Below are 26,847 nucleotides of genomic sequence, written 5' to 3' on the forward strand. Positions count from 1 at the left end.
CACCAATAATCCCAAGCTCACAACAAAATCCACCATTTTTTATATATATTTTTTTTATTGAAAACAAAACTCATCTCCGGACTTGAACCCTATTGAAAATCTGTTGTTTGAATTGAAGAGGGAAGTCCATAAGAGCAGATGAAGCATATCAAGGATCCGGAACGATTCTTTATGGAGAGAAAGGTTTAAGATCTCTCCCAATGTGTTCTTCAATCTCGTAAAAAAAATGGACAAAAAGGCTCAGTGCCGTTATCCTCGCAAGGGGAGGGTGCTAGAGTACTGACAAAATCTCTTTCTCCGAGCAATTTATCAAGGGTGCCAATAAATTTGGACCTGACTCTATGTGATAACACCAAATGTCAATATCCTATAACCAAACATCACATCCATTTGAGAGGGTAAGTATCTAAACAGAACAGTATAAACACCTTTTATACATTTTGCAAGAAATTCAAATGATTCAAATTCCTTTCCTAAATACACATCTTTGTTATGTAAACCATTTGAAAATATTCAAGCATCTAACACTCATACCTTTAACAAAATTCAAGCAGATTACTATCGATGGTTTGAAGTGATATCCGTAGATTATCTTCCACAAAGCTGTAGCTATGTGTAGGCCTAATTTGCACAATATGCCAAATTTGAAACTACTAGGTTTCTCACATGCTGCACAGTGCAACACAGAATCTATAGGTCTGTTGCAAGAGCTAGTTCCTAAGTTAGTTCCTTTTATGGGAGTCTTCTGAGCTCATCTTTGACCAATATTTCATCTAGAGATGAAGTCATTTTTGAAAGTCATTTTGTCGCCACACTTCGTGTGGTGTCTTCAAAGTACCAGTAGTCCAAGAAGGTCCCCTTCAGTGCATCATCATGTAAACTTCTGTTTTGCAGTCTTCCAATTCAGTGACTGAAGATGGTTAACACTCACTGACATGTAAACCCCAGTGTGGGGTGCAGCTGTCCCTGTACCCCACTGCTTCTGCTGGATGGGGTGGGAAGTGTTTATGGCTTATGGTGAGGGGCTGAGCTAAATGTCCAGGCCTGGTGGGATGGCGAGTTGTGGACGTGAAGGGTTCAGGATGGCTTGGGGAGCTGGTGGGGCAGCATTCTTTATTTTGCTCACTCCCTCCCTCTCGCTCTCTCTTTCTCTAAATGGTTCAATAAAGAGCTTTCAGAAGTCTCTCTGGAGTGGTGATTGACAGGGGCATGGGAGGTAAGACTAGAGGTCCATGACAGTGAGTGTATCAGCGTACCCCGGCAATGCTGCTGCTGCTGCTACTACTACTATTACTTGGCTGCAGCGTCCCCCTCCGGCCTCATGCTGAAGGGCTCCAGGCGTTCGCTCTCCGGCAGCAGGTTGTTGAGCCTCTCCATCAGAGGGATGGTCTGGTCGATGCCCATCTGGATACGCCGCAAGATCATGGACATCTCGTTCACCTTCTGGATCTGCTCAGCGTACTTGGCGTAGTGCTTCTGACGGTCCTGCATGATGCTGAACAAAGTCTCCACCGATATGTCCATCTGGGAGGAAGAGTGAGGAAAGAATATGCCTTTCTGGCTGTGGCACACAAGTGACAAACGTTGTGGTGATATGGCATGTATTTCAATAGCCTAAAGTGCCTTCCTCTCCTCCTTTCCTACATCTGTGAGGAGGCCACTTTCGTCTATCTATAGGGATGCAGACAGTTAATTACGGCATTAGTTACCTCTTTGATCCCCTTGACCAGGGTGTTCTGGTCGAAGGCCACGGCCTCAGAACACTGGTGTAGGTGGTCCTGGTAGCGGATGCACAGCTGCAGCACCTGGGCATAGTCCAGCTGCTCCAGACACACACTGCTGGGGGATGTCTGGCCACTCAGCACACCTAGAGACATGGACAGACTGACCCTCAAAACACTGGACATTATCAGTCTTGCTTTAGACTTCATGGTCATAAAGGAATGTCTAGACCTATTCATACTTCTACACATTCTCACAATATGATTTTCCTGGACTATTATGTAGCGTATTCAAACTTGTGTCTACTTTCTTCTCCGAATCTCTGCAATACTGTAAAGGCAGAGAAGAGGTCTAGATCCAGGTTAGAGGCCGTTGAGCTTACCTTTCAACAATGGCTGAAAAGTTGGGATTTCACAAAGCTTAATGACATCAGGGTCATTGTGGATGTTGCGCAATGACTGTGTCCCCTGGGCCACCACCACAATGTCATCCATTTTAGCCTTCTGCTTTGCTGGTGAGGGCACCACTGCAACAACAAAGCAATACATTTTTAAAAATGGCCAACTATAAGTAATACAAATCAAATCAAAAGTATTTGTCACATGCTCCGAATACAACAAGTACTGTGAAATGCTTACTTACGAGCCCTTTCCCAACAATGCTAAGTTAAAAAGAATAATTTGCAAATAAAGAAAATGGGAATAGTAACACAATAAAATAACAATAACGGAGTTAGAAAGTTTGCTGTCAGAAGTTTTACAATGTAACAACTTTTAATCTACATAGTGTATTTCAAAACACGGCATGTCAGGGTGCGGTGAGATACACAATTGGTTGGACCATACTTATCGCAGTCATTCTGAAAGAAAAACGTTTTACTTCAAAAATTGAAATCAAATGATCCTCCATCATTAAGACAGCAGATGAATCAAATACATTATTATTTAAAATATTGAAAAAATGTTGGCTACAGAGAGAAACAAAAGAGTGCAATTTGTGTTGCAAGCACTGGAGATATCCAAAAGATGAAAAAAGGACAGGGATGTTATTGTGAGACGGACGGGATGGGTATGGATACGGTGTGAGCATGTGAGTCTAAGCAAGTGTGATGTCATTCATGTTTGTTGAAATTTATGTACGTCTGAGTTGGTGTTTTTTGTATTTTTTTCTTTATGTTGAAGGTTGCGCATTAAGTCCCAGTCAACGTCATGTCTATTTAGTGGATCTGTTTGTGGAATGTTAAATTGTCTTTGTACACCGAGTGTACAAAACATTAGGAACACTTGCTCTTTCCTTGACAGACTGACCAGGTGAAAGCTATGATCCCTTATTGATTTCACCTGCTAAATCCACTTCAAATCAGTCTAGATGAAGGGGAGGAGACCGCTTAAAGAATCCTTTTTAAGCCATGAGACATTGATTGTGTGTGCCGTTCAGAGGGTGAACAGGCAAGACAAAAGATTTGTGCCTTTGAATGGGGTATGGTAGCAGGTGCTAGTTTCACTCAATAGTTTCCCGTGTGTATCAAGAATGGTCCACCACTCAAAGGACATCCAGCCAATTTGACACAACCGTAGGAAGCATTGGAGTCAACATGTGCCAGTGTCCCTGTGGAACGCTTTCGACACCTTGTAGAGTCCATGCCCAGATTAATTGAGGCTGTTCTGAGGGCAGAAAGTGGTGCAACTCAATATTAGGAAGGTGTTCCTAATGTTTTATACACTCAGTGTATATGTATATTTGTGTATTGTCTAAAATCCTAAATAAATGACAGAAAAAAAACATTTAAAAAACAAGGCTATATACAAGGAGTACCGGTACAGAGTCAACGTGCAGAGGCATGAGGTAGAATGTACATGTAGATAGGAATAAAAGTGACTAGGCAATAAGGATAGATAATAAAACAGAGTAGCAGAGTGTAAAATAGTGTATACAGTGTGAGTGTTTGTGTGGTGTCGATATGCATGTGAGGCTGGCTAGCCATGTGATTAACTAGAGGACCAAATGGCGCAGCGGTCTAAGGCACTGGTGCTAAAGGCGTCACTACAGACCCGGGTTTGATCCCGGGCTGTATCACAACCGGCCGTGATTGGCAGTACCATAGGGCAACGCACAATTGGCCCAGGATCGTCTGGGTTAGGGGAGGGTTTGGCCAGGGTAGGCAGTCATTGTAAATAACAATTTGTTCGTAACTGACTTGCCCAGTTAAATTTTAAAAATGTACTGTTCAGCAGTCTCATGGCTTGGGGGTAGAAGCCTTTTGGTCCCAGACTTGGCGCTCTGGTCCAAACACACCAACACAGTTGTGAAGAGGGCTCGACAATGCCCTCTTCCCCCTCAGGAGGCTGAAAATATTTGGCATGGGCCCTCAGATTTGGTACCACAGTACCACTTGCTGTACGGTAGCAGAGAGAACAGTCTATGACTTGGGTGACTGGAGTCTTTTGACCATTTTTAGGGCCTTCCTCTGACACTGCCTGGTATAGAGGTCCTGGATGCCAGGGAGCTCGGCTCCTGTGATGCATTGGGCCATATGCACTACCCTCTGTAGCGCCTTGCGGTCAGAGGCTAAGCAGTTGCCATACCAAGTGGTACTCAAGATGCACTCTACTTTGAGGATCTGAGGTGACATGCCAAATCTGTTCAGCCTCCTGAAGGGGTAGAGGCATTGTCGTGCCTTCTTCTTGACTGTGTTGGTGTTTGGACCATGATAGGTCCTTAATGTGGACACAGAGAAACTTAAACCTCTCCACGACAGCCCCGTCGGTGTGAATTAAGGTGTGCTCGGTCCTTCGTTAACTGTAGCCCACGATCAGCTCCCTTGTCTCCTTTTGTAATTGTTTTATGTTGAAAGATTGCTAACTAGCTAGAGAGCTCCTAAACAATGACCTATGACTATGGGCCCTGGTCAAACGTAATGGTCTATATAGCAAAATAGGGTTATTTGGGACACATCATAGGTCACCCTGCTAATATGAAACACTGTCGTTATGTAGTTTACATCCTGCAACCACAATTCTTGTCAGTATCCTATGTGTAAAAGAGGGCAAGGAATAATGTAGGGTAGGAACTTTGCGAGTCACCTACTAGACCGACAATGCGTGTCCTCCCTTACCCGAGGTGCTGTAGTCAGAGTGCTTGTGCTCAGAATCACCACTTTGCTCGGCCCCCATCGTGTCGGTTATCCTATGGCTTCAATTCACCACCTCGGGAGACCTAAACCCAAACAGTTAAGTTATCAAGCTAACGTTAGCTGTACCACGCAAACAGACGGTTGAATGATAAACAAGCTCCGCTAGCTAACTTAGCTAGCACATCTCTTAGCTTAGTTCTTTTTCTTGCTCTATTAGACCGCGTCTGTTCGATTTCTATGAGATCTTTACCGTCATGATTTCCCGAGCGAGCTACTTCTGTAAACAAACGTTCTCTTCTTCACTAGTAGTCTGCCAGCAGCACAAACGATGTTTCTTCTGTGGGTTTTATGGCGGACCCAAAAAGGTGTATTGCCGCCACCATCTGGACGGGTTGAAACCAAAACAAGGTAAAAAAGAAAATCCATACGCGATAGGGACACTAAAATAATCCGACAAAATAAAACTCTCTTCTCAAGAGGGTGATACGGCTTGTGACAATATTCCATGTAACTCCGTCGCGAAAAATCTTTCAGCCCAGGAACCGCTCCACCGATTCCACAATGATTTCTATCTTCCTGGACCTTCTCTCCACATTGGCAGTGCCATTTATCACCATAGCTATAAAAGGCCACCAAGTCCACCTTCCTAACCTTGAAAATGTCAGGATCCTGCTGGTGAAAAGCAACCCCTGCAGCCTGCAGTAAAGGCCTATCCACCACCATTGCCTCTTCAAGTGCACCATTCAAACTCTCAACCCTTTTAACAGTTGCTGCATATGATATGCTCTGGATAGCCCTGACTTTGTCCACCTCATTCTCTTTCATCCATGTTGGGGAATCAAAACACGTAGCTTCATGGTTCCCACCACAATTGCAAAATGTCACATTTTCCCCACTTTTAAAACACATTACATGATATTTTCCACAACTTGGACATCTCCTTTCTACAAACACTTGAAACATGACCAACAACTTTACAATGATCACACTGCATTGGTCTTGGGATAAATGCTCTGACTGTAGTTTATATATCCCAACTGCACTTGAGTAGAAAGACTCCATATCAAAAAACAACTGAACAGATACTCTTCACGTTTTCACCATTCACCACACGATTCATTCGACGTGCATCAATCGCTCCAGAAATATTTTTAATCTCTTCACAATCGACTTCCGACGAGACACCAGATATAACCCCCTTGAGGGGTGCCCTGTTCCAAGGAGACGCACACGACGCAACCGCACGTTCCTTCTGTTCCGCATAAGCAGAAAACAATCCAAACATGCCAGCCTGTCGACAGTCTTCACTTTAACCAGCACGCTCTCCTTCTTCTTTGGTTGGGTTTATCGGCGGTTGGCATCAAACGTTTTGGTGTATTACCGCCACCTACTGTACTGGCGTGCGGGCCTGAGACGGAGAAACGAAATCCTACCTGCCAGCCCCGTTGCTCTTTAAAAAGATAACAAAATATATGAAACTATATCTAATGACGTTCTCCTCAATATACTTTTAAAACGAATTTCCTGTTTATCCTTCTCCCTCATACTATATCTCAGCCTCTCTCTTTCCCTCTGATACTGCTTACACTGTAGCAATGCAGTACATGCTCCATGGTCTGTTTCCTGGCAATAATCACACTTTCCTGTTGGATGCTTTCCTATCACATTTAAGGTCTTATTCAACTGGCTGTGTCCCACCCTTAATTTTGTAAAAAATACCCTCCTCTCTTCTGTCCCTTCCTACCGTCCTCGACTTTCCTCTGGACTTTAAATAAATGCCTGCCCTTAGTACCTCTACTCCACTGCTCCTGCCATCTCTGTCCATATCAGGCTTTTCGCTCAATGAAACTATATACTATATAACAATATCAACATCGCCACTACTAAGTGGTTGTTTAGCCAGTACATCAACTGCCTCGTTCCCCTCCACCAGCACTCTCTCCACCAGTTTGGATATCTCAAATGTTTTTGTCAAGATTGGTAATCTGCTCAACTGCTGCTCACTAACAAACCGTACTCCTATTAGATACGGAGGGGCATTCTCTTCACTGTACACTACTTTGCTCCATTTTCCATTATTTTGGACAATACTCAAATTCTCCTTGATTCTACCGCCATTTAGATTCAGAATCCTCTTCATCGTCCGCCTCCGCCATCTTTTTCCTTTCACCGGGAAACACAACTCAACTGGTATGTTGAGAATATTGGGCTGTAGAGAGAACTTTTCTACCTGTCTAAATTAAACTGGGGTTGAATGTACTCAGTAGGTTCTCTACTAACAAATGTGTGTATTTTTGGAGGGGGAGTGTGTCGTACATACCCAGCAATGCTTTGTTCTCCACCATCTCCATAGTCCCCAATGCAATACACTGTAATAGACTGTACATGGGACACATTTTGGCTTGCAGACAGAAAACGTTACAACCTTTCTCAGCTAAAGTAGGATGGGAAATACTCAGGATGGTCTCCCGAGTGGCGCAGCGGTCTAAGGCACTGCATCTCAGTGCTAGAGGCATCACTACAGACCCCGGTTTGATTCCAGGCTGTATCACAACCGGCCGTGATTGGGAGTCCCATAGGGCGGTGCACAATTGCGCCAGCGTCATCCGGGTTAGGGTTTGGCCAGGGTAGGCCGTCATTGTAAATAAGAATTTGTTCTTAACTGACTTGCCTAGTTAACAAAGATGACATTTTTAAAACAAATATATGTGTAGTTTTGGAGGGGGACTGTGGCGCACATATCCAGCAACAAAGCTTTAAATGGCTGGGTACTATCCATGGTCCTGAAATAAATACACAGTCATAAAAAAAGAAACACAAAAGCTAACCTTTAAAAAAAAATCTAAAACAAAATCAAAATTGAAATGTAATGAAAATTAACCAGCCTATTTGGACACAGTATAATCACACTTTCTGAACAGCCACAGAGAAAATTATTCACAAGTTGTAGGCCGATATATGCTTCTTATCTATCAAGGTTTGCAGTATACAGTAAAGGCATAGGCCTTGTTACCTAGTTTGAAAGAATAATAACAGAGACAAGATTATTTACAAGCTATATTGATGATCAAGGTCAGCCAAGACACTTTTGTAGAGTTAGAAATGGCTTACAACAGGCAACAAAGCTACAAGGCTAACAGTACACAGCGTAATCAAGCTTTCAGAACAATAATGGAGAACATTATTTACAAGTTATAGGCCTCTGTGTTGCTTTTCCATCAAGGTTAGCAGTATACTGTAAAGTCATATTAACCAAGTTTTCAAAACCAATAACAGAGACAAGATAATAAACACGTCTCTGTATTATCTACCATGGTCAGCAAAGGCATTTTCTGTAGAGTTTCAAATGTATTACATAGTATTTTTCTCTCTGATCACTCATATAAAACCTACTCTCGCATGCCATTGTGACAAAGCGTATTCACATTGCCCTCCAATAAGACTGCTTTAGTGAATAAGCACACAAACTTACCTCAACTACTACCATCTGACTGTTTTCTAAAATGAGGGCACCAATGAGAAAATTCATAGTTTAGTGTCACATCCACCACAAATCCATGAATTGCCAGATTCTGTCATGCCAGGTATTTCTTAAGTGGAAGTAGTGTATCCTTTAATTCTCTTTCATACAGACTTAAGGAATCCATAATTGTTAGATTTCATCTAGAACTGTCCAATGTGACTTTAAGTTCACAGGAACTGTCACATGCTCAAAACCCCATCAATTGTGCACCCGTTCCAGGCACATTTGGCATGACCTCTTTGTTTTGTCACAGCAGACTCTGTAATTCCTGACTCGCAAAAGACGCAGGAGACGTTAACACAAATTGTTCATTCAGATGTGACTTCAAAAGAGCATTATAGCCGTCAATTATTCGGTCACTGAACCACTTGTCGTCATTGCTTAATATGTTATAATCATCTTAAGTAAGTGAAGATGGAAGAGTTTTGGTTGTCTTTAGAATTTGAAGTTTAGACCCAGATGAGTCATTCTTTGTGCATTTGTCAGAGCACAGATGGCTTTTGTTTTCTGAAGAAAATGTAGTACCTTTTCACAGTATTTATTTTCGTATGATACCATATAGAACACAACTTGATTCAATAATTATTGGACCTTCTCTAAGGTGAAGCCCACACTTGATTTTGATACTTGAGCGCAGTCGATATAAACAGAGCTATGTCGTGTGTACAATTTGACAAATAGGTAATTGTTTGAAAATTCTAAAATACTAGATAATTCATAGAGGTGTATGTAATACTGTATATGTAGGATAGTTTCAAGCTCTTGGGTAAACAGCTGTCTACCTTCACAAGTAATGCCTCTGGAGCATGAAAGACATTAAAGCTTGACCTCTGAAAGTTGTTAGCATTATAACATGTTTTACTAATCTTGTTTTCTTGAGATGCGTGCAGTGAAAATAATTATTTAATGGCTCTTTCTGAAATATCACTTGGTTCAAATATGATTTTTTACCCTGGCTATACATGGCTTTTTGCTTTGGCTGCTATTTTGACAGCATGAACTATGATTGTGGAGGAGATCATTGGCTAAGAAATTTGTAGGTAGCATTTCCTTCACAGAAGATTCTAGAAGGTCACACATCGCTGTTTTGAAGCCTCTGTTGAAGCAATGGTTGTGTAGCCTGTCCTGTTTTCACTGCATCCAACTGTGAAACGACTTTGCTGATTTGGACTCCTGATGTTTGTTCTAAGTAATCTTTTGTGACATTCTTTGAAAGTGGATGTTTTCTTCCGAAATGTCAAAACAGGAAAGGCTTTAACCTCAAGATGATTGGGGAAATAGTAACATGTTGGAATAACATCAATATCGTAATCTGGCTCACAGGGATGTACTTGCTCACTGATATCAGAGATTCTGTGAAGTCCCATTTTTGGCAGGCCAAGCAATTGACCTGATGCATTTTTGGGACACGTCAAGGCTGGCCCCTTTGGGCTGATTAAATGTTACCGTCACCATTAGGGTAATCTAGGTCATTAACAGGTATGCCAGTCCATCATTGTTTACATTGTGTCTTTGTCTTTGGTTACATTTTATTTCACACTGAAGGTAAACATGGTAAGCAAAAAATAAAAAAGTGTTAAATTGTTTTGTCTTTACAATTGATATTCAACACATATGGAGGGGGCGGAGTGAAGAGCCAGCAGCAAGCCGTACGACACAGTCCCCCTCCAAAACTACACATATTTGGTGAGTAGAGACCCTACTGAGTATTTCAAACCCCAGTTTATAAGACAGGTGGAAAAGGTTACTCTCAACAAGCCAATATATATCCCATGTACAGTCTATTAAAGTGTATTGCATTGGGCGCTATGGGGGGGGTAGAAACTACTGAGTTTTTCCCACCCCACTTTAGCTGAGACAGGTAGAACAGTTCTCTCTACAAGCCAATACGTATCCCATATACATACCGTGTATTGCATTGCAGTGAATGAAGTGTGTGGAGTAAGGAGTCACCAGTACTCTGTATTAAACACGTTGCCTAACACAAGAGACCCATTTAAGTATTGAGAAATTACAAAAACATATATTTGTATTTTCTTTTAAAAAGGGAATTTCTTTAAATATAGCCGACACAATAGCTTTCAACATACCAGTATTTGTGTAAACTTTCCAAATAAATGCTGGTATAAATAATACAATATTAGATATAAAATACGTCAAATTATGCATTGCTGTGGAAAACAGTTGTGCTAAAACAAATATTCCCACAGTTCAGCATGTCTATTTCTCTTATTTAAAAAATAAAAAGCAAATGCGGAAGTGCAACGTCAGCGGATGCGGTTGATTGAGACGCATCACATGCAAAACAAAACTGATATCTCTCGTTAAACTCACCGATTTTTACTGGGATTGTTCATTTTAATAATTTTACTGTGAATATTTGACCAGCATAGGAAAACCGTCTTCTTCTTCTTCAATTGCATTTTGGCGGTCCGCAAACATTAATTAGACAGAAAAGCAGAGGAATAGGGGAAGAGGTTTTACTCCACCCAAAATCTGTCCACGAAAATAAGACCACAAAGTGAGGAATATTTGTATGGAGGACAACGAGAGTGTCATTTGGTCAACAAAAAAATGGAATTGGACCTTACAGTGCAGTTAAAAAGTGCAGTGCAGTTAAAAAGTATTTAGTATTTACTAAAATAAACTGAAAACAATATCTATATATATATATATATATATATATATATATAAACATAAAAAATATGACATGTAAAAATAACAAATGATTAAGGAGCAACAATAAAATAACAGTAGCGAGGCTATATACAGGGGGTCGAGGTAATTGAGGTAATATATACATGTCAGTAGAGGTAAAGTCACGATGCATGGATGATAAAAAGAGAGTAGCAGCGGTGTAAAAAAAACGGGTGGGGGGGGACAACACAAATAGCCTTTTGGACCTAGACTTGGCGCTCCGGTACCGCTTGCCGTGCGGTTGCAGAGCGAACAGTCCATGACTTGGGTGGCTGGAGTCGTAGGCAATTTTTGGGCCTTTCTCTGACATTGCCTGGTATAGAGGTTCTGGATGGCAGGAAGCTTGGACCCAGTGATGTACTGGGCCGTACAAACTACCCTCTGTAGTGCCTTGAGGTCGGAGGCCGAGCAGTTGCCATACCAGGCGGTGATGCAATCAGTCAGGATGCTCTCGATGGTGCAGCTGTAGAACGTTTTGAGGATCTGAAGACACATGCCAAATCTTTTCAGTCTCCTGAGGGGGACTAGGCGTGGTCGTGCTCTCTTCACGACTGTCTTGGTGTGTTTGGACGATGATAGTTTGTTGGTGATGTGGAACCCACGGAACTTGAACCTCTCAATCTGCTCTACTATAGCCCTGTCGATGAGAATAGGGGCGTGCTCGGTCCTCCTTTTCCTACAATCCACAATCATGTCCTTTGTTTTGATCACGTTGAGGAAGAGGTTGTTATCCAGGCACCACACTGCCAGGTCTCTGACCTCCTCCCTATAGGCTGTCTCATCGTTGTCAGTGATCAGACCTACCACAGTTGAGTCATCGGCAAACTTAATGATGGTTTTGGAGTCGTGCTTCGCCATGCAGTCATGGGTGAACAGGGAGTACTGGAGGGGACTGAGCATGCACCCCTGATGTCCCCTGTGTTGAGGATCAGCGAGGCAGATGTGTTGTTACCTACCCTTACCACGTGGGGGTGGCCCGTGAGTAAGTCCAGGATCCAGTTGCAGATGGAGGTGTTTAGTGTTTAGTCCCAGGGTCCTTAGCTTATTGATGAGCTTTGAGGGCAGTATGGTGTTGAACGCTGAGCTGTAGTCAATGAATAACATTCTCACGTAGGTGTTCCTTTTGTCCAGGTGGGAAAGGGCAGTGTGGAGTGCAATAGAGATTGCATCATCTGTGGATCTGTTGGGGCGGTATGCAAATTGGAGTGGGTCTAGGGTTTCTGGGATAATGGTGTTGATGTGAGCCATGAGCAGCCTTTCAAAGCACATCATGGCTACAGACGTGAGTGCTGAGTCGGTAGTCATTTAGGCAGGTTACCTTTGTGTTCTTGGGCATAGGGACTATGGTAGTCTGCTTGAAACATGTTGTTATTACAGACCCTGAAAATGTCAGTGAAGGCACTTGCCAGTTGGTCAGTGCATGCTTGGAGTACACGTCCTGGTAATTTGTCTGGCCCTGCAGCCTTGTGAATGTTGACCTGTTTAAAGGTCTTACTCACATCATCTATGGAGAGCGTGATCACACAGTCATCCGGAACAGCTGATGCTCTCATGCACGCTTCGGTGTTGCATGCTTCGAAGCGAGCATAGAAGTTATTTAGCTCATCTAGTAGGCTCCTGTCACTTGGCAGCTCACGGCTGTGCTTCCCTTTGTAGTCCGTAATAGTTTGCAAGCCCTGCCACATCCGACGAGCCTCAGAGCCGGTGTAGTACGATTCAATCTTAGTCCCGAATTGACGCTTTGCCTGTTTGATGGTTCGTCAGAGGGCATAGCGGGACTTCTTATAAGTGTCCAGGTAAGAGTCCCGCTTTAGCTCAGTGCAGATGCTGTCTGTAATCCATGGCTTCTGGTTGGGGTATGTACGTACAGTCACTGTGGGGATGACGTCATCAATGCACTTATTGATGAAGCCAGTGATTGATGTGGTGAAAATCCCAGAACTTATTCCAGTCTGTGCTAGCAAAACAGTCCTGTAGCTTAGCATCTGCGTCATGACCACTTCCTTATTGAGCGAGTCACTGGTACTTCCTGCTTTAGTTTTTGCTTGTAAGCAGGAATCAGAATTATGGTCAGATTTGCCAAAAGGAAGAAGGAGAGTTTTGTACGAGTCTCTGTGTGTGGAGTAAAAGTGGTCTAGTGTTTTTTTTCTTCACATTTAACATGCTGGTAGAAATTAGGTCAAATGGATTTAAGTTTCCCTGCATTAAGGTCCCTGAATGAGCATTTTCTTCTTGGCTTATGGCCTTATACAGGTCGTTGAGTGCCGTCTTAGTGCCAGCATCGGTTTGTGGTGGTTAATAGATAGTTACGAAAAATATAGAGGAAAACTCTCAACCTCAGGCGAGCAAAAAAAACAGCTGTTATTTACAAATAGACCCAGACCGCCACCCTTTGTCTTACCGGAGGCAGCTGTTCTATCTTGTCGATGGACCGAAAACCAAGCCAGCTGTATCTTATCCATGTCGTTGTTCAGCCACGACTCGGTGAAACACAAGATATTACCGTTTTTAATGTCCCGTTGGTAGGATAGTCTTGATGGGAGCTCATCAATTTTGTTATCCAATGATTGATGTATTATAATAATTGATTATGCTTATGTTGTATTAATAGAGGGGGAAGGGCTATAAGATTCCTCCCCCACTACATTTATAGGATCCTGGACTAATATATATATATATATATTTGCGAACAAAGCACAATCGTTGCACAAATGTACCTGCATATTTAGTTAAAATAAATTAATGTTAGCAGGCAATATTAAACTAGGAAAATTAAATCACTTCTCTTGCGTTCATTGCACGCAGTCAGAGTGCAACAGTTTGGGCCGCCTGGCTCGTTGCGAACTAATTTTCCATAATTACGACATAACATTAAAGGTTGTGTAATGTAACAGCAATATTTAGACTTATGGACATTAGATAAAATACGGAACGGTTCCGTATTTCACTGAAAGAATAAACGTTTTGTTTTCGAAATTATAGTTTCCAGGTTTGACCATATTAATAACCATATAAACCGTATTTCTGTGTGTTATTATATTATAATTAAGTCTATGATTTCATAGAGCAGTCTGACTGAGCGGTGGTAGGCAGCAGCAGGCTCGTGAGCATTCATTCAAACAGCACATTACTGCGTTTGCCAGCAGCTCTTCGCAATGCTTCAGGCATTGCACTGTTTATGACTTCAAGCCTATCAACTCCCGAGATTAGGCTGGCAATACTAAAGTACCTATTATAACTTCCAATAGTCAAATGTGTATGAAATACAAATGGTATAGAGAGAAATAGTCCTATAATAACTACAACCTAAAACTTCTTACCTGGGAATATTGAAGACTCATGTTAAAAGGAACCACCAGCTTTCATATGTTATCATTTTCTGAGCAAGGAACTTAAATGTTTGCTTTTTTACATGGCACATATTGCACTTTTACTTTCTTCTCCAACACTTTGTTTTTGCATTATTTAAACCAAATTGAACATGTTTCATAATTTATTTGAGACTAAATAGATTTTATTGATGTATTATATTAAGTTAAAATAAAAGTATTCATTCAATATTGCTGTAATTATCATTATTACAAATATGTATATAAAAATCAGCTGATTAATTGGTATCAGCTTTTTTTGGTCCTCCAATAATAATATCGGTATCGGCGTTGAAAAATCATAATCGGTCGACTTCTAATAGACACAGAACCCTGCAGGGGAGTGAAAGAGATACGAAACTAGTCAGACATACCACTATAAAGCAACTTGGGGAGTGGAAAATTACTGCTGAGTCCTTAGAAAACACTGGAACCATCGTCTCTGCTGCAAGTTTGTATAACTGTAAATGCATGTGATTTGTCTCATGAGTAGAAGGTGTTGACATAGGCAGTTACATCACTAGGGGTTGACTGCAAGCATATTAAAGCAACTTGGACCCTTTCCTATTTTGCAGAACTTACTCGGAAACATGCATATGCTATGTTCTCATTGTCAACTTCTGTCTGCAATTGCATTAATAAAGGTTTTTGATTGATTTACTTAAAGATATTGTCTGATTGCTGATTTGACCATTAAGCAAATTATTGACAAGGAACAAGGAACCTACCCCAACATTTGCATGTTGGTTAATAGGATTGATGGTAGAGGGGGATTACTCACTCGGCGTCAGATCCTTACAAGGCACCCGAACTCCGTCCCCGATATCTCCATCTCTTCTTCATGTGAATGATGGGGATTTGGGCCTTGCGTCCGACTCGTTAAATAAAAAATCTTTGTCCAGTACGAGGTGAGTAATCGCTGTCCTGATATCCAGAAGCTCTTTTCAGTCATAAGAGACAGTGGCAGAAACATTACATACAAAGTAAGTTACAAATAACGTAAAAAAACACACACAATGGCACAATTGGTTAGGAGCCAGTAAAACGGCACCCATCTCTTCCGGTGCCATCATCAGGACTCATCATGGATATAACCCATTTTAGCATGAACATTGCCATTGAGAGCTTCCACCATTTTAAAGTCGTCAACTGGGTGGGGATTCCTATAAGTTGGGAACAAGCAGTCAATGAAGAAGAAAATTGATTACTTTCAATGGCGCGATAATGGCAAAGATTTGTCCCCTATACATCTCTTTCACAGGAGGTTGGTGGCACCTTAAGGGAGGACAGGTGACAGGTTTGTGGTAATAGCTGGAGAGGAATTTGTGGAATGGTATCAAATAATGGCTGGAACGGAGCAAATGGAATGGAACGCATGTGTTCAATGCCATTCCATTTACTCCGTTCCAGCCATTATAATGAGCCATCCTCCCCTCAGCGCCTCCACTGATCTCTATGCCCGTTGTACACACGCATATCTGCCCTTTTATTGTCTAGAAAGGTCCCACCTGATCTTGTTTCCTCCCGCCTGCTTTCTATATTGAAGAACATGTATTTCCATTGTTAGAGCGGTCACTCGAATTTCTTGTCAACATAGTCTTTGAGAGAACGCAGGCCGATAGGAAGTAAAAGGGAAGCGCGTCACCGCTGAGCTTCTTCTTCGACGGGGTTCAACGACGGTTGGCATCCAATGTTAATGGTGCACTACTGCCACCAATTGGACGGGTTACTGCTGATCTGACCAATCGACAAGGAGTTATACATTTGGTAGCCAATCACACACGACAACACAATCTTTAAAACATTGGCAGTCGAAGCAGACGACAGTGTAACGTTTGCGTTCAGAATTATCGTAATAACTTTTTGCTTTATGTCACATACATCAGTATGATGCAGGTACGAGTTTAATTGTTCATTTATCAAGGTTCTTCCCACATTGCTGTTGTCTCTCGCTAATAGCTAGCTATCCAGCGTTGTTTGAGAATGGCGTTGGCTAGCTAAAATTAGCTCAATGGTGGAGCTAACTTGAAGTACTTGATAAACTATTAAATCTCTTTGCAGAATAAGGAGAATTGTGATCCTAAAGGGCTACATAGACCGGTAGGTTTTGCTACAAATATGTTTTCTCTATTTTTGCTTCCATCCTTTCCATCTGAAATTTGAGCGCGTTGTGTCTAACGTTACATTTACATTACATTTAAGTCATTTAGCAGACGCTCTTATCCAGAGCGACTTACAAATTGGTGCATTCACCTTATTCCAGTGGAACAGTAGTGCATCTAAATCTTTTCAGGGGAGGGGGTGAGAGGGATTACTTTATCCTTCCTAGGTATCTAAAGAGGTGGGGTTTCAGGTGTCTCCGGAAGGTTGATTGACTCCGCTGTCCTGGCGTCGTGAGGAGTTTGTTCCACCATTGGGGGCCAGAGCAGCGAAAGTTTTGACTGGGCTGAACTTCCTCAGTGGTAGGGAGGCGAGCAGGCCAGAGGTGGATGAACGCAGTTTTGTTTGGGTGTAGGGCCTGATCAGAGCCTGGAGGTACTGAGGTGCCGTTCCCCTCACAGCTCCGTAGGCAAGCACCATGGTCTTGTAGCGGATGCGAGCTTCAACTGGAAGCCAGTGGAGGGAGCGGAGGACGTTACGTTAACGTAACTAGCAAATAATGTTGGCTAGTTAACGCTAATGTCCGTTTTATCTGTCTAGCTAGTTAGCTACCATTTGAATGAATTTATTACATTCAAATGACAATTCAGAACGTTGTACCAGTACTGGGGAGTTGGAGGCAATTGGGTTTAATCTAGGATCTTTTTTTCTATACGATAGATGGCAACTCCAATGGTTTCTTTGGGTCCTCAGCGAGTTCAGATGCCCTCTGCGCCAGACGCTACAGAGAAAAAAGAAATTACAGGTACATTTCTGTAGCTACTATTTTTGCCTGCGGTGTTTCTATAACTTTTCAGATGCCACATCACACCACAATATAATACACCACCACTTCTGTTGCAACATTCTGAATCCCCATCTCCTTAGGTCCTGGGAGAGAGCTTGCCAGGTCTTCATCCAGTGCAGCTCTAGCAAAGTAAATATTCTATCAAACAATACATCACCTGACACTAAATGTTTTTAGTCTAAAATACCTATATTCTTATGTAATATATTTGTACATTCAAGTTGTGGCTTAGCAACTTCTGTTTCTTTTAAGCAGGAAATTCACCATCAATGACTTTGACATTGGGCGGCCACTCGGAAAAGGCAAGTTTGGGAACGTTTACTTGGCCCGGGATAAGAAGCTGGACTTCATCGTGGCGCTGAAGGTGCTCTTCAAGTCTCAGATGGAGAAAGAGGGTGTGGAGCACCAGCTCAGGAGGGAGATTGAGATTCAGTCCCACCTTAGGTCAATAGTTTTGATTTAGACTTTTATTACATTTTTAAAGGGGTGGTTTCTGAGTCACAGATTGAAACATAATACTGTAATGAAATGTATTTTCAATTGATATTTTGTGGAAAACCAGCTCTTTTGAATGTAGAGATATGGGTTGATGTTGCCTTACTATTGTGTTTCTGCAGTCAATGTTGTGGCATGTTGATTACCACCAACATTATGTCTGGAACAATACCAGTATTGTGATTCTCGTTAGTATTGTGGCAAGGAAACAAAACAAGAAGGGGATTTAACTTCTTTAGGAAAACGGCCCTGATGTTGGAAACAAACAAACAAATCATTATGTTGTCATCCAGAGTCTAATTTATTTTCCGAGCTACAGCACACTATTTTACATGTGTAGTCTGCTTTGTGTTTTCATTTTTGCCATGGAAGAAAAAAAGCGCATCCAAGCCCTAACCAATATAATGCAATGTACTTAATTTGGTTCACTTTTGAAACGGACCATAAATTCCTTTAGTTCATTGTGTTAATTGTTCCGATTATGGGAAAACTGAGATTAAATCCTTGCTGTCTCCGCCCTCCTTTAGACACCCCAACATCCTGCACTTCTACAACTACTTTCATGACCGCACCAGGGTCTTCCTGATCCTGGAGTATGCGCCGCGGGGGGAGATGTACAAAGAGCTGCAGAAATGTGGTCGCTTTGATGACCAGCGCACTGCTACAGTAAGACAGGGATCAGTGTTGCGGGCTATTTATAATGAATCTATTCTGACTAATCCTTTGTTTTATTTCACTCTGTATTTGCCCAAGAACCCCTCCAATCATAACATTTTGTAACTGAAAGGTGATTTTTGGTTTATAGATGCTAAAATAATTAACTTGATATGAATATTCCTACAATGGACTAGTTTTGGCAGGTAGATTCATGAGGCTGACATGACTTTCTTAGCATTTTAAATCCATTGTAATAATCAAATATGTGTCAAATGTTCTTTGTCAGTACATGGAGGAGTTGTCTGATGCGCTGTTGTACTGCCATGAGAGAAAGGTGATCCATCGGGACATCAAGCCTGAGAACCTGCTGCTGGGATTCCGGGGGGAGCTGAAGATAGCAGACTTTGGCTGGTCTGTCCACGCACCATCCCTAAGGTGAGGGAACCCTGAACAGAACCCTCTCCAGCCTAATATGTTTGCCTTCACAGCATTTACTTTTGGTACAATGTGTGTTTTATGTTGTAGGCAGATTGCGCAGAATTGCTAATCGACAAATCACCTTGTGTTCCAAATACCTACTCATTATGTGATCAAGCGATTAGTGATGTGATTCTTAGCCTCGTCTTACTCAAACGGATCCCAGCAAAACAAACTGAATGTGACCGTACTCAATATGGCTGTCCCCGACAAATCTTGGTCGACTGAAAGTCGTCTTGATTTGCCACTTTTAAAATGTGTATTTTTCTATAGACAAACTGTTTGTAATAAAAATCAACTAAACTCGGCAACAACAAAAAGCCCTCACTGTCAACTGTGTTTATTTTCAGCAAACTTAACAAGTAAATATTTCTATGAACAGATTCAAAAACAGACAAACTGAACAAGTTCCACAGACATACGACTAACAGAAATGGAATAATGTGTCCCTGAACAATGGGGGGGGTCCAAAATAACAGTCAGTATCTGGTGTGGCCACCAGTTGCATTAAGTACTGCAGTGCATCTCCTCATGGGCTGCACCAGATTTGCCAGTTCGTGCTGTGAGATGTTACCCCACTCTTCCTCCAAGGCACCTGCAAGTTCCCGGACGTTTCTAGGGGGGGGGGGGGTGTCTTCCCTGTAACGCACAGCATTGAGATTGCCTGCAATGACGACAAGCTCAGTCCGATGATGCTGTGACACACCGCCCCAGACCATAACGGACCCTCCACCTCGGTGTAACGCTCATTCCTTCGACGATAAACGCGACTCCGACCATCACCCCTGTTGAGACACAACCTTGACTTGACTTATCAGTGAAGAGCACTTTTTACCAGTCCTGTCTGGTCCAGCGACGGTGGGTTTGTGCCCATAGGTGACGTTGTTGCCGGTGATGTCTGGTGAGGACCTGCTTTACAACAGGCCTACAAGCCCTCAGGCCTACAAGCCCTCAGTCCAGCCTCTCTCAGCCTATTGTGGACAGTCTGAGTACTGATGGGGGGGATTGTGCTTTCCTGATGCAACTAGGGCAGTTCCCTTGCAGGGTCTGCCACTGCGAGGACGATCAGCTGTCCTTCCTGTAGCGCTGTCTTAGGCGTCTCATAGTACGGACATTTCAATGTATTTCCCTGGCCACATCTGCAGTCTTCATGCCTCCTTACAGCATACCAAATGCACGTTCACGCAGATGAGCAGGGACCCTGGGCCTCTTTCCTTTTGGTGTTTTTCAGAGTCAGTAGAAAGGCCTCTTTAGTGTCCTAAGTTTTCATAGCTGACCTTAATTTCCTACCATCTGTGTCTTAATAACCTTTCCACAGATGCATGTACATTGTTTATGGTTCATTGAACAAGCATGGGAAACAGTGTTTAAACCCTTTACAATGAATATCTGAAGTTATTTGGATTTTTAAGAATTGTGTTTGAAAGATGGGGTCCTGAAAAATGGCCCCCCTTTTTCTTTTCTTTTTTGCAGTGTTTATATATTTGCTACTGCCTGACAAAACAATCTTCCTCCACCAACATCAACCAGTCAAATAATTAGGGTCAGCCTTTGTATTCATTAATTCACTGAGACATGTTTTTCCTTCCTCTTCATCTTGACAGTCTATTTTGTACATATGGGTCAGTCTAAAAACCCTATCACTTATGTTATTTGTTGACTTGCCCCTCTAGGCGCCATACAATGTGTGGAACACTGGACTACCTGCCACCAGAGATGATTGAGGGAAAGCCCCACGATGAGAAGGTGGACTTGTGGTGCATCGGGGTGCTCTGCTATGAGTGCCTAGTTGGAAACCCCCCTTTTGAAACCGCCAGCAACTCTGAAACGTACAAGCGCATCACAAAGGTTTGTATTTTTAGATGGTCGTTAACTTGTTGGCAGAGGCTGCGGATCTGACTTTTCCGGGCCCCTCTTCCTAACAGCTAAAGATCCCGACGCTTCTGTGCGAGATTCTCTACTTTGCACACAATCTCTGCTCTACTCTGTCAAGAACCTGCCATCACATTTCTCACTGTCAATCGTGAATGCTAATTTAAGTTTTACCGGTGACTAGTCCATGCAGCATCTGCATACCAACCATTTGATCTTACTCGATTTCGTGGGGATATATATATGCATTTAGATCTTGCGTTGGTGTTTTTGAAGTAGCCTACAGGGTTTTGACTGATGTGCCGCGAGCAACCATAGAGTAGCCTGTTCTCTACAAGTAGAGCAGAGACTGCGTAAAGAATCATGCACAGAAGCTTCAGGGCCTTTAGCGGTCTAAATCTTTATGACCATATATTTTTCATTAACATAAAATATAGTTTTTACTGCTGTTTGACACTGGTGGACCAAAAATAGACATGGATGATATTAATCAATTAACTAAATGCAGTGGGTGAACAGAAATCTAAATCAAATCCATATTTGGTGTGACCACCCTTTGCCTTCAAAACAGCATAAATTCTTCTAGGTACACTCGCACAAAGTCGGGGATTTTGTAGGCATATTGTCAGGCGTATGATTTAAACAATTATACCAAACCGTTGCTAATGATCATCAATTCAATATGTAGGTTGAAACACGATCATTAACAGAAACGGCTGTGTAGGAGGAATAAAACTGGTTGAGGAACAGCCAAACTCTGCTAACAAGGTGAGGTTGCTGTAGACGGATTACTGTCAAAAATCATACACCACGGCAAGACTGAGCCCAGCAACAAGACACAAGGTAGTTTATCGGCAAGGTCTCTCCCAGGCAGAAATTTCAAGGCAGACGAGGCTTTCCAGATGTGACGTCCTAGCTCTTTTGAAGAAGCACAAAGGAAACCGGCAACGTTGAGGGCCGTAGACACAGTGGTCGGCCAAGGAAACTTACTGCAGCAGATGAGACCTCATGCTTACTTCCCTTCTCAATCAGAAGATGTCCAGCAGTGCCATCAGCTCAGAATTGACAGAAAACCGTGGGACCCTTGTACACCCATCTACTGTCCAGAGAAGTCTGGTCAGAAGTGGCCTCCATGGAAGACATGCGGCCAAAAAGCCATACCTCCAATGTGGAAACGAGGCCAATTGACTCAATTATGCACGAAAACACAGGCACGGGATGCAGAAAAATGGCAACAGGTGCTCTTGCCTGATGAGTCCATTTGAAACCGTTCAGCAAATAAACTGCCTTCTGCTACAGCCAAAGGGCTGGACAGCGGTACACGAATGAGTGCCTGCAGGTAAGTGACTCATGGTGGAGGCTCTTTGCAAGTTTGGGGCTGCATTTCTGTTTACATACACCATAGCCATACATTTAAACTCAGTTTTTCACAGTTCCTGACATTTTAATCCTAGTAAAAGTCCCCTGTTTTAGGTCAGTTAGGATCACCACTTTATTTTAAGACTGAAATGTCAGAATAAGTGACTTATTTCAGCTTTTTATTTCTTAATCACATTCCCAGTGGGTCAGTTGTTTTAAATGCACTCAATTAGTATTTGGTAGCATTGCCTTTAAATTGTTTAACTTGGGTCAAACGTTTCGAGTAGCCTTCCACAAGCTTCCCACAATAAGTTGGGTGAATTTTGGCCCATTCCTCCTGACAGAGCTGGTGTAACTTGAGTCAGTTTTGTAGACCTTGCTCGCAAACGCTTTTTCAGTTCTGCCCACAAATCGTCTATGGGATTGAGGTCAGGGCTTTGTGGTGGCCACTCCAATACCTTAAATTTGTTGTCCTTAAGCCATTTTGCCACAACTTTGGAAGTATGCTTGGGGTCATTGTCCATTTGGAAGACACATTTGCGACCAAGCTTTGACTTCCTGGCTGTCTCGACGTTGCTTCAATATATCCACAATTTTCCTTCCTTGTGATGCCATCTATTTTGAAGTGCACCAGTCCCTCCTGCAGCAAAGCACCCCCACCACATGATGCTGCCACCCCCCATGCTTCACGGTTGGGATGGTGTTCTTCAGCTTGCAAGCACCCCCCATTTTCCTCCAAACATAACAATGGTCATTATGGCCAAACAATTCTATTTTTGTTTCATCAGACCAGAGGATATTTCACCAGAAAGTATGATCTTTGTCCCCATGTGCAGTTGCAAACCGTAGTCTGGCCTTTTTTTATGGTGGTTTTGAAGCATTGGTTTCTTCCGTGCTGAGCGGCCTTTCGGGTTATGTGGATATAGATACTTTTGTACCTGTTTCCTCCAGCATCTTCACAAGGTCCTTTGCTGTTCTGGGATTGATTTGCACTTTTCACACCAAGTACGTTCATCTCTAGGAGACAGAACCCATCTCCTTCCTGAGCGGTATGACAGCTGCGTGGTACCATAGTGTTTGTACTTGCATACTATTGTTTGTTCAGATGAATGTGGTACCTTCAGGCGTTTGGCAATTGCTCCCAAGGATGAACCAAACTTGTGAAGGTCTACATATTTTTTCTGAGATCTTGGCTGATTTCTTTTGATTTTCCCATGATGTCAAGCAAAGATGCACAGAGTTTGAAGGTAGGCCTTGAAATACATCCACAGGTACACCTCCAATTGACTCAAATTATGCCAATTAGCCTAACGGAAGCTTCTAAAGCCATGACAACATTTCTGGGGAATTTTCCAAGCTCTTTAAAGGCAGTCAACTTAGTGTATGTAATCTTCTGACCCACTGGAATTGTGGTACAGTGCATTATTAGAAGTGAAATAATGTCTGTAAACAATTGTTGGAAAAATGAGTTGTCATGCACAAAGTAGATGTCCTAACCATCTTTCCAAAACTATAGTTTCTTAACAAGAAATGTGTGGAGTGGTTGAAAAACCTAATATTGACACCAACTTAAAGTGTATGTGTGAAAGATATTTAATGGTACAATGATTCCTACACTAGCAATTTAGCAAACAGGAAATGACAGCAATTTCCACTAGGGGAAACAGCCACATAGTCAGAACAGCTTTCCCAGTTTGACAACCGATACCTTGAGAGAAATCAATAGCCGAATATCACCGCCAGTCACAACACTGGAGGATATGTTATACTATGAAACACCATTCCCCTGTTAGTGCCAGAGATTGACATTCTCTGAAATTACAATGCAAAAATTCCACCACAAAAAATGCATAGCACCTTTTTTAAGTATCTGCTATATAGAAAATGCTTTTATGCAACCTAGTTGTAATTTATTCAGAGAATGATTGATCAATTCATCCAGTAACCAATGCATAGGTATGAACAGTGATTAAGGACATCTCCTCAATGTCTCAGGTGGACCTGCAGTTCCCCAAAGTGGTGTCCGACGGGGCTAGGGACCTGATCTCTAAGCTGCTCCGCCACAGCCCCTCCAAGCGGCTGCCGCTGCGGGATGTAATTGACCACCCATGGGTGAAAAACAACTCACGGCGGGTCCTACCTCCTGCCTTTCCTCTCAAGAAACCCTAAAAGCACCAAAGAGACACATCTATTCACGGTTCCAGTCTGCCATCTACCTGAGTGGGGGACTATGTCTTGCACTGCTGATTGGGAGGGACTATGGTGATATGTTTTTCTTTTTTTCCTTCTCCACATTCAAGGGTTTCACACTTTTTGTTACCCGGGCAATCTTCATCCACAGGGTTTAGAGTAGTCTTTTAACTTCTAATTTCTCTGGTTTCTAAGATCTGAGAGGTTTGGGGGGGGGGGGGGCAGTTTGGGAAAACCTCAACTAGATTACTGTCATTTCTATTTCAATTTACACCAAGAACAGGTTAAGGCTGCTCTCTACTGGTAGAAATGAGGAAGGCCATTGAGAATAAGGATGATTCCTTTATAATTCTTAAATGGATTTCAAGAAGAGGATGTCTGTCTACTAACTAAAGTCTTTTCAGTTTTTGTACAGCATGTGTGTATAACTGCATCTACAAGCAAAGTTTATGTATCTGAAATGTCCTTGTGCAACTGTTTTGAAATAAAAATCATCCCAACTGTGAGGGAACCTTAAACTCTCCTGCCTGATGTTTGCGCCACAAAGAAATACCTTGAAGTCAGTGTTTGAGATGGTGCAAAAGTGTGGCAAGGATTAATTGAAGTTGTGCAATTTTACCTGCCAAAATGCATATCTTACCACCTTGGAAAGGCTGGTCATGGATCACATCAACAGCATCCTCCCGGATACCCTAGACCCACTCCAACTCGCATACCGCTCCAACAGATCCAAAGATGAATCAATCACACTGCCCTTTCCCATCTGGACAAAAGGAACACCTATGTGAGAACCTCCTCTGCAACTGGGTCCTGGACTTCCTGACGGGACCGCCCAGAGGTGGTAAGGGTAGGCATCAACACGTCTGCCACGCTTTACTCCCTTAATCACCCGCGACTTGCTAAACACTACACCCAACACCTTCATTACGTTTGCTGACGACACAACTATTTGCATCCCCCCCCACGCTGCCGCTGCTCTTATCTATGCATAGTCCCTTTAATAACTACCTACATGTACATATTACCTCGACACCGGTGCCCCTTTTCGCACCAAGTACGTTCATCTCTAGGAGAAAGAACCCATCTCCTTCCTGAGCGGTATGACAGCTGCGTGGTCCCATGGTGTTTATACAAACTATTGTTTGTTCAGATGACTGGTACAGTCAGATGTTTGGAAATTGCTCCCGAGGATGAACCAGACTTGTGGATGTCTACAATTATTTTTCTGAGATCTTGGCTGATTTCTTTTGATTTTCCAATGATGTCAAGCAAAGATGCACAGAGTTTGAAGGTAGGTCAAATCTCACATCTGTGCCATATGCATGAGAAAATTTCACCGAGCATCTGTGATGGGACTTGATTTCATGACTGACAGTGGCGAGGTGGCCAGTTCATCGCTGATCAAGAAGTATTTTCAGTTTTTCCCCCAGTGTACTGTGCCGCCACCATGGGCTTCCTAAATGTATTATACAGGGAGCTACACACACTGAAAAAGTCCTCTCTCAGGTTCCTCAGACATAGCGTGCACCACAACCAAATGCAGACCTTCAAGCAGGCGTTACAAAAGCCCTGCTTTCTCCCACTTAAAATGAGGCTCAGGTAAATGTCAAGACAAGCCTGCGCTGGCTCCTTCCTCCAACACCAACGTCGTCAGGCGCTAGGGGCTGGGGTAACGGAGGTGCAGGTGCTGGTTGTGATGTTACCCATGATCTTCAGATCATGAGCACACACCGGCATATAGCCTTTGTCCCGGTCTGCGCTACTGGCAAGCCCATTGGCCACCAGGCATGGTAATTAATATACCAATTGTTATGTTTATGGGAAACAAAACTGGGGGTGGGCACAAATTCTAGCTGGGGATCCATACCTGGCTTTGCCACCCCGTAGAGCCGGTGTTGTGCCGAAAACCTCTCCCCTGCCAGAACCCCCCCCTTCGCGTGAACGCGTACACGCACTCAATTCTATATTATTGCCTATCCTGATGTGAAGTTTGTTCTATAGAAAGTATTTGACTCTGATGTGTGCCACAGAAAGTATTTGACTTTGATGTGTGCCACAGAAAGTATTTGAATCTGGACACAAAATTAAGGATATTAGAAGGGGGGTATTTTGGCAAAGCTATTTTCTTGCCTGCCGAAATCCCCTCCTATCTGAAACATTTTGGTAGCTCATGTTGACCAGTAGTGTGTGCCACAGAAATGATTTGACTCTAGCCACAAAATGAAGTAAATTAGAAGGGGGGAGGGGAGGATTTCGGCAAGGCTATTTTCTTGCCTGCTGAAATCCCCCCCTCTCTCTTCTCTTGGTACTGCTACAGAAAGCAAAAGTAGAGTATAAAGAAACATAAACACTTATTTTAGAAACATATTGTAATGTTTAAGATAATACACATATTATCACACAGTAA

General features: G+C 42.6%; 2 protein-coding genes across 8 annotated transcripts; one reads left to right on the top strand and one right to left on the bottom strand.

Moving 5' to 3' along the window:
• Nucleotides 1-30: 30 nt before the first annotated feature.
• LOC115109676 (BLOC-1-related complex subunit 5-like) lies at nucleotides 31-16,096 on the bottom strand. 6 transcript variants are annotated; one of them, XM_065009871.1, is made up of 6 exons: nucleotides 15,952-16,096; nucleotides 15,225-15,383; nucleotides 4,838-4,938; nucleotides 2,105-2,248; nucleotides 1,710-1,867; nucleotides 31-1,524 (listed from the first exon to the last, which is right to left on the bottom strand). In XM_065009871.1, exons 3-6 carry the CDS (start codon nucleotides 4,893-4,895, stop codon nucleotides 1,291-1,293), a joined length of 594 nt encoding a protein of 197 aa, XP_064865943.1. In that variant the 5' UTR covers nucleotides 4,896-4,938; nucleotides 15,225-15,383; nucleotides 15,952-16,096; the 3' UTR covers nucleotides 31-1,290. The 6 variants fall into 6 exon arrangements, with proteins under 6 accessions (XP_064865943.1, XP_064865944.1, XP_064865945.1 ...); XM_065009872.1 differs by having other exon boundaries at nucleotides 15,225-15,606; XM_065009873.1 differs by lacking the exon at nucleotides 15,952-16,096 and adding an exon at nucleotides 15,652-15,926.
• Nucleotides 16,097-16,216: 120 nt separating this feature from the next.
• Nucleotides 16,217-24,958, top strand: LOC115109677 (aurora kinase B-like). Of its 2 annotated transcripts, none has more exons than XM_029634889.2 (9): nucleotides 16,217-16,339; nucleotides 16,505-16,543; nucleotides 17,264-17,348; nucleotides 17,471-17,519; nucleotides 17,643-17,834; nucleotides 18,413-18,551; nucleotides 18,829-18,977; nucleotides 20,693-20,867; nucleotides 24,246-24,958. In XM_029634889.2, the coding sequence occupies exons 1-9, from the start codon at nucleotides 16,331-16,333 to the stop codon at nucleotides 24,417-24,419; spliced, it is 1,011 nt and encodes a 336-aa protein (XP_029490749.1). In that variant the 5' UTR covers nucleotides 16,217-16,330; the 3' UTR covers nucleotides 24,420-24,958. The 2 variants fall into 2 exon arrangements, with proteins under 2 accessions (XP_029490749.1, XP_029490750.1); XM_029634890.2 differs by having other exon boundaries at nucleotides 17,646-17,834.
• The last annotated feature ends 1,889 nt before the right edge of the window (nucleotides 24,959-26,847 follow it).

This window comes from Oncorhynchus nerka, linkage group LG25 (genome assembly GCF_034236695.1).
Source record: "Oncorhynchus nerka isolate Pitt River linkage group LG25, Oner_Uvic_2.0, whole genome shotgun sequence".
In the NCBI taxonomy this organism is placed as follows: domain Eukaryota; kingdom Metazoa; phylum Chordata; class Actinopteri; order Salmoniformes; family Salmonidae; genus Oncorhynchus; species Oncorhynchus nerka.